The sequence below is a fragment of the Haliotis rubra genome, unplaced genomic scaffold (assembly GCF_003918875.1).
Source record: "Haliotis rubra isolate DU_JTF1 unplaced genomic scaffold, ASM391887v1 Scf538, whole genome shotgun sequence".
NCBI classification, from domain to species: domain Eukaryota; kingdom Metazoa; phylum Mollusca; class Gastropoda; order Lepetellida; family Haliotidae; genus Haliotis; species Haliotis rubra.
In genome coordinates, this window is record NW_025767233.1 from 253,123 (window position 1) to 261,451 (window position 8,329).

The 8,329-nt window shown below is 38.4% G+C and overlaps 1 protein-coding gene across 1 annotated transcript; it reads right to left on the reverse strand.

Moving 5' to 3' along the window:
• Positions 1 to 416: 416 nt before the first annotated feature.
• Positions 417 to 7,050, reverse strand: LOC124253290 (V-type proton ATPase subunit G-like). The gene is made up of 3 exons (XM_046687033.1): positions 6,897 to 7,050; positions 4,230 to 4,330; positions 417 to 841 (listed from the first exon to the last, which is right to left on the reverse strand). The coding sequence occupies exons 1-3, from the start codon at positions 6,976 to 6,978 to the stop codon at positions 674 to 676; spliced, it is 351 nt and encodes a 116-aa protein (XP_046542989.1). The 5' UTR covers positions 6,979 to 7,050; the 3' UTR covers positions 417 to 673.
• Positions 7,051 to 8,329: the final 1,279 nt, after the last annotated feature.

The following is an 8,329-nucleotide window of genomic DNA, read 5'->3' on the forward strand; positions in this document are numbered from 1 at the left end:
TGAGAGTTTCTACGACTTCTGTCCATAACGAAGCACATGTGATACATGTGATCTCACCTTAGGCAAGTGAGTTTGTTCAAAATTGCCTCTGTTCACCCAGCAGAAGATGGGTACCCGGTTGGATAAAGTCATGTGACTGCCTAGCAGGCAGCTTGGGTAATCCGGGATAATAATAATCAGGGTGTTAGCGCTTTCACTATGCTTTGTTGCGTGGAGATTAGCACATTATAAGACGTCTCATTATTATTATTATTATTATTATTATTATAAAAGCACATTTCGAAATGTCAGAAATCTTGCTTTGGTGTCATGATCAGTGGAAACAGTTCCATTATGTTGCAAGTGGATAAGATAATAAGCCATAACAAAAAGCCCACTATGACATTAGGCCATGTGTCGTAAAAAGAAAACAAAAACAAGTTTCAAGATTTAATATTGATATTCAGAACAACTGAGATTGACCAGACTGTGATGATACCACAAACACATAATACACAGAACATTATGTAGCCAAATTATTACACTGACATAACCAGAACAATCAAAGGAACACCTACCATAACATTCAAAATGATAATGTTTGATGATTCAGCCCTTGTTTATCATTACTGAAATTCTCAATGTATCTCCCTGAACTTCTCTATATAAGGAACAAAGACGAGCTTTGACAAAATTATAACTGCAAATTTTCATGCAATTCAGGTTTGATGTCATAGACTATTTCCAACAGACGTCTCAAAGCAGCTTCACTGTTGCGCTTGACACTCTCATTGAGCTCAGAGATCTTCTGGCGTGTGTTCTCTTCAATCTTGGTTTCCATATCACCACGGGATCCTAGGACCTGAAATGAAAACATTACTTCTGTCACTCTAATTCTTTTGGGAATTTAATGGTAATTCCATCTACATTGTATACTTACATAAATCAGAAATCAAAAACTACCAAAAGGCACCAGTTCACCAAAATACCTATCTATGTGCCAGGTTTTCTGAAGAAATATTGAGCTGTTTTTATGTTCTGTTCCGGTAATGACAAATTGGCACGGACGGATAGACGGGCGGACAGAGTCCATGTTAATACGCCCTTCCCCCATGTGTTCAGAAGATGATCCTTAAAAATATAATGTGGTTAAACAACCCTGTCTAGGTTGTAAGCAATATATAGTTGTCCATTCAGATTGTCTCTGATTTTCACAAGCTCAGATTTACAGTAAGGTGAGGGACACCCCCACACCATCAGTGAGTGCCCTCCTAATAGTTTCAATGACTTTCCAAATTAATTTGATTTAGGATTATTTAGATAAATCAGTTTATGGTCAGCACCGGGCAGCAACTACCAGCAACTATACCGTAAGTTTTGTTTACAAACACTTTCCTGCCTCATTATCCCGTCAAACAATAGTACTCCCCCCATAGCAACCATACGTCACTTGTTCCCATGACGTCACTAACTACTGCGGTCATGACGTCATATATAACATATGTTCTATTTGGGATTACACTTTCTTAGTGAAGTACAGATTCTAATACTTTTTGGGGTTGAGTCCCATTCCGGATTCGAACCCACACCCGCAAGTGAGGCACCTAATCGCCAGCACACAAAGTCAGACGCCTAGACCGTTCAGCCACCGCAATTAGGTGCCTGACTCTGAGGGTGTGGGTTCGAATCCTGGATGGGACTCAAACCAAAAAAGTTCTAGAATGTGTACTTTACTAAGAAAGTGTAAATCCCAAACATAACATATGTTACATTTCACGTCATATATATCATAATCAACAATCACATCATTCTGCTGCTTCACGACAACGCAGGCGCACATATGGCAAGGTTTATTGTGTTCAGAAGATGGTCATTAAAGATAAAATGTGGTACAACAACCCTGTCTAGGTTGTCAGTGATTTAATCATTATTGTCCATTCAGATTTTTTCTGATTTTCACAAGCTCAGATTACCAGTAATGTGAGGGACACCCCCACACTATCAGTGAGTCCCCTCCTAATGGTTTCAATGACTTTTCAAATTAACATCACATACACCATTCTCTTCCCACACAGGTTACTTGTCACAGCTTCCTATGAACCTCTGTTCTAATACGGCCCTTTCATGGTGCGAGTGTTCAGGATTCGTGACTTGTTGCAATCAGATTTAGTTGTACAATCAGCGACGTTTCAAAAGTGATCATTCGCAAGGCCTCGGTAATTTCCGTATGCTTCGGGAAAACTAGAACCTCCTCCCCCGCGCGATGCACAAACATTTCTTTTAGACAGAACTCAGTCATGTAATGGCGGATCAATGGCGTCTCCATCGCCTCTCGTTGACAATGGACAAGCTAGCCATTAATGTCTTGTGTGTCACTTCAACACAAGTCCCCGGCAGAGGAGGGATATTTGTGGCCAACCTTTGCTTGTATTAGTCAAGTTGGATCTCAGTCGATGTAAAACGTGTTCTGATTGGATAGAAAGAAGGGAGATAATTCGTGTTGCGATTTTTTGCCGCTAGGGGATTTTATGCAAACCGGGAAATATGGCCGTATTAGAACAGAGGTTCCTAGGAAGATATGACAAGTAACCTCTGTGGGAAGAGAATACACATATACAGTCATCCCTTGCAATAACTCTCTTCGCGACTTTTGGTTAAACTGCCGGGTAATCTGTGGCTCCCATACCAAAAGTTGCCCCGCAATCACACATCTTCACGCTGCCGGAAATAGCATATAACAAAATCCCCTGTTGTGCTCAGATTAATCATGTTGCAAACAAGCTAAATTCAGTGCGGATCGCAATAAACAGTGTTAATCATACATACCCTTGTACTATGGGTTTTCAGATGCTTAATTACATTCAGGGTTTTCTTGAATAATCAAACAAACAACGGAACATTGTTATAACTTATAAAAGACAACTTTATAATAAAAACATGCCATCAGCTGAGTACTTATGTGTGCTGTGATGCCACACGTGTTATAGAGTGGGTAAACAGCGCCATCCGAAAACGTATGTCAGAAAATACATAATAAAACGATTTTCATCAATTTCATTGCATATGATTTAATTTAATTCCATTTCGATTCATTGGAACTGTTTATAGCTACATCGGAGAAAATGTGTGTGAAACGGTATCGCCTCATTCGATCGCTTACAACTTCTGCTTTCCATGTTCGTGAGGGTCCGCTTTTTGCGCCTCGTTATCCATTGGAACCCGAGACCGGGTTATTGACTCACTGAAGTCATACTTGACAATTAATTGTCAACATTTTGTTTTTCTCATGTGTAAAATGTATCCAACCATGTAACCCGAAGTACTGAGCCTATGTTAACTTTATGTTAAATATGTTCGTAGAAAACATGCATAATACTAATACCACAGCGATATATATTATCTCTGTTACAATAACTGCTTTAGATTAGAAATTCTTTGATGTTATATCTTGTGATCATTTTTAACCGACTCACCGGACTGGAGCAAAACGGGTACACAGGCGATTGCTATTTCCAACATAGTTGAAAACAGGTAGCATAACAGGAACAACAATTGAATTATCATGTCCAGTGATGTTTGATTGCAAGTTTCCTATACATATATCCAGTGTATGAAATAAGCCAAACATCCAGCCAGACATCAGGGCTGGTAACTTCAAAATGTTACCTACCCAAAATGGATTTAACCAGACCAAATATGGTGAACTTACTCAGATGTATTGAACATCTAAAAATTTTACCGGACCATTGGACTGGCTAGCTGTAAATTTAGACCGTCCGTCAGAAATCTAGACCGTCTTGGGCGGTCGGACAGGCCTTTATTTCATACACTGATATATCTATTTTCATTTACAAAGTTTGTTTTTTCACCTCTGACTATATGACATAGTTTTGACTGGGTACAATACACGAAATAGCAGTCTGCTATGTCCATGGAAAATACAGTTTTTCTTGGCCTTTATTCCTTGTTATGTATGACTTGGGGGTCACCCACGGACCCCAAGGCCTGTATTATGGCGAGGGATGACTGTACTTAAATATTGGGTTCCTCCACAAAGATCTGTTCTGGAAACCTAATGTGATAGATGCCCAGAATGATGAACAGACATTTCTTTAAACCCCCTCATCACATACTCACAAATATCAAAAGCCAGCAACTGTAGAACATATAATGGAAAGATGACAACAAGTATAAACTGACCATAAAAAGACCAGTTGTCACTATAAATACATGCACAAAAAGTAACAAACCTTGGCTTCATACTCTTTGTACTGTCTCTCTCTATCCCCCTTGTATGCATTGATCTCTCCATCAGCCTCCTTCTTTGCTTGTTTTAAACGGTTGGCTTTCCCTAAAAGACAATGTAATGGTTATTTAGGTTTATTCAGCCACAGCAACTTCCACTGAGTGGGTTAGGCGGCTGACTTTGCGTGCTCGCAAGTAGGTGCCTGACTCTGACGGTGTGGGTTCGAATCATGCATCAGACCTAAACCAACAAAAAGTACTAGAACCTCTACTTTACTAAGAAAGTGTAATCCCAAATATATATGTTACATTTGACCACTTTCTAAATGGAAATGTATAATCTGACCATTTACTGGCAGCAACGACTAGGTAGTCATATATCAGCCACTTACATTACCTTGTTCAAGGAATGTACCTGTCAGTATCCACATAAAGGAACAATATCCCATTCATCTGCAGATGACAAAGAAACCAGTTCCATGTCAGGGATCTTTCAAATATCTTAAGGTTAATATTTGAAGAAAGACAGTTTTACACAGGCACTTTATGACAGGATATGGGTGTACAGTCATGCCCTGTTTATCCGAACCTCAGATATCTGGAAAACTTGCCTTCCGAACGAAAAGTCCTTTTAAAACAAATTCATAACGTTGTAAAATTACTCACTTATCCGGAAATCCGGTTTCCGTAGCCGGACTGTCTTATCAATAAAGATTACATCTGAGGCCTTTTATGTTCGTTTCTTTGTATGTCCAGAGCTCTAGATAAGCTTTTTCCAATCTGGGTATTTTACCCATGGTGTCTGTTATAAATGGGTACCACTGATCTTCAGTGGGTACTCAAATTTTTCAATACCCACCTTGTTTTTAAAAAGTTGGGTATTTTCTATGTCAGTAATTTAAACATGTTAAAAAAGATAACCATAGCTAACTGTTTGTACTTCAGACATTAACCTGGTCATTGTTTAAAGAGAAACAAAAAAATGTGAAGTTTTAAGTTACTTTATTATTTGACTTGTGCAGTGACCACATTGAAAAGCAAACATGTTGGCATGATAATCTACCCGGTCTCGTAACATTTGACAGTTAGCTACTTTCTGTTACGCATTTGTTTTTTACCGGTAAGTCAGGGTACGCAATTCATCATAAACCAAGACGTTTCTGTAATTTCCTTTGCGTATTTGGGACGCTACAGATATATTTCAGTGCGTATTTAGGAAATTTCAAGGAGTATTTTACGTAGATACGCAGCTTATCTAGACTTCTGATGTCTTTTTACATATGGTCCTTGGTTGAGATATCCGGAAATTCGTTTATCCAGACAATTTCAAGAAAAACACAAGTGTCTGAGATAAACGGGGCACGACCGTATTCAGTATGTGTTAATAAATGTACATACATAAACACTAATATTGATCTATCAGTATAACATGATTAAAAATCGAGGTAAAAACACAGAAATAGGAACATGTTGGATCAGTCATCATACCATCCACCATTAGGAAATCCGAAAGAGCTTACACTGCTGGGATACTTTATTACAATCAGACAAGAACTACTGGGGATATTTCTAAATAACGGCATCTGATGGGAATACATTGTTCTTATTGTCTGATTGTTTAGGTGGAAGATATTCATTAACACGCCGTCCTTTGGTATATGTCCACTGTCGTTACAGAGAGCACCCCAGTCTCCAGTTACAATCAGATGCATCTGACAACTAATTTTAAAGTCGTCTCAAGGCAGCTAATGAGAAAACAGAGCTGGCCTTGTTAGAATGCCGGGTTGAAGCCATAGATCAACACCTCTTTAATCACATGATTACAGAAGTGAAAGCAAAGTACATGTTGTCTAGGTTCCTTTATAGAAACAAAATAAGTGTATTAGGAAACTTTGGTGTAACTGTAAGTGACCAGTGACTATAATATTGTATTTGAAATACCTTTAAAGTGCTACTTACAACACCTGCAGAGATAGGTTTTCTGCAATCAAACCTTTTTCAATGCGACGTAATTTTGAGTGATCATGCACAAACTTAAGTTAAATACAACCAAATACTTGGTATTTGCTTCTTGTGGTGATCATCTTAAATAACATCATCAATGGTGTCTACTGTTCACTTTCATAAGATTTGACAAATGCAATATGTTAATCAAAATGTCCTTGAGCTAGAGAGGACACACCTTGACAGTTATAGAGGTGAACTTGTCCACTGATGACCAGTTAATCATGGACCGCTCTGACATGTACTAATCGCCAAAACGCAGATGTTTCCAAATTGTAATATCGCAAATTAGCTGTTTCACACGAATACATAAATTCATCAAAATACTTTGAGTATCCATTGTTTTCGAATTGAATCGTTGCATCTGTTATAACATGATTATTGTCCAATCTAAAATTCAGTCTAGATCAACATTTAGTCCGTTGTGTAGTTACGAAATTGGCAGATCAGTTATCAAAAACGAAATATGTTGATCACTATCTCTTTGATCTACAGACACGAAACGTTGTACATCCGTGTACGTGCGAAGGTGAATTTGTATATTTACACTGATGACCAGTTGAACAAGCACATATGACTTCGACTAATTACAGATAGGTCTATATTATATGAAACTCTTTACCATTTAGGAGAAAATCACACAATGTATATGATATGTTCATTCTTACTTCGTCTAGCATCGGCAACTTTCTCAGCAGCACGTTTTTCGGCAGCAAGCAGTTGCTGAATTCCTTGCGTTTGACTCGCCATCTTGTCCTGTCTTTATCATGTGACACTACTGGCAATAATATATACGCGTCGTCATAGCTTGAATAAGCTATCCTCGGAGGTCCCTTCGGTTATTTTGCATTTGCATAACAAGGGAAATTAGGGGAGGTAACCACAGTGTTCATGATTACAACTACCAAACCAATGATGGTGTTACTTTTGCGCTTGCGGTATGAGAGGCATTTCGTGTAGTACTGTTAAAGACCGAACTCAGTATTGCACTTGTCCGCGAAAGTGGGACTGAAAAGTTAAAACAACCATTTAATTCAACAGTCACCCCATACTCCATATCGCAACTTCATATGGCAAGAGAGGGTGAAACGAAATGGCGATAAATAAACACACATCTTTCCAGGAATTATGACAGTGCATACAGTATCAAAATATATGGTCTTTTTGGTTTCTCTAAAGTTAATTACCGAATTATGTTGAATAAACAGTTATACATTAGATAATTATTACTGAATAAACAAAGTTCTTCAGAACTGTAGTCCTGCTTGCGATGATGATGATGTGGAGATTTAACGTGCGCTTTCCGACATGATGCCTATTTCGTACACGGAACCTGCCTACGGTCCCAGATTGAATAAATAGCTTATAAACCGAGGTGCTCACGTGTTGTGACCACCCAAAGGCGGATATTTCACAGTGTATGATCTCATACAGTGCAAACCGGGCATAGTGCGCTCTACGTTCGTGCTTTGGTTGATAGAAATGTTGTCAAGGGCTCCTTTTTTCTGGTATTGTGCGTATAGTTCAAGTGCTAAAATAAGCGAAATACTTCTTCTTACTCTTATTAAACTATAGTTCACTGCCAATTTGAATAATGACCTTCTAAAGTCTTTCAAATATAAAATGCGCATCGCCGATTTTGCTCCTTCGCAGGAAACATCGAAAATATAGCCACAATATTCCTTAATTTCGCAATTTCTTGGTAAAACTTGTCAACATATGAAATATCTGATAAATAAGCTTTCAAATGGTGTATAATATTCCTAACATAGAGTGAGTATTCGTTTCTTTACACGAGAGTTAAACGTTACCATCCTATGCATCATTACTGTACAAGGTGATTGCACTTGCAAAAAGTCATACTAAAACGTGTTCTCTCGATCCTTGTCCAACATGGCTTATCAAAAACAGCCCACAGGCCTTCATACCAACTATTACATCCATAGTGAACCAGTCACTAAGTCAATGCCAGGTATCATTGTCACTGAAGGGAGTACTAATAACACCTCTTTTAAAGAAGCCAACATTGGAACCAAATGTCTTTAAGAACTATGCGGCCAGTTTCAAATCTGCCATTCATTTCCAAATTGATAGACCAACT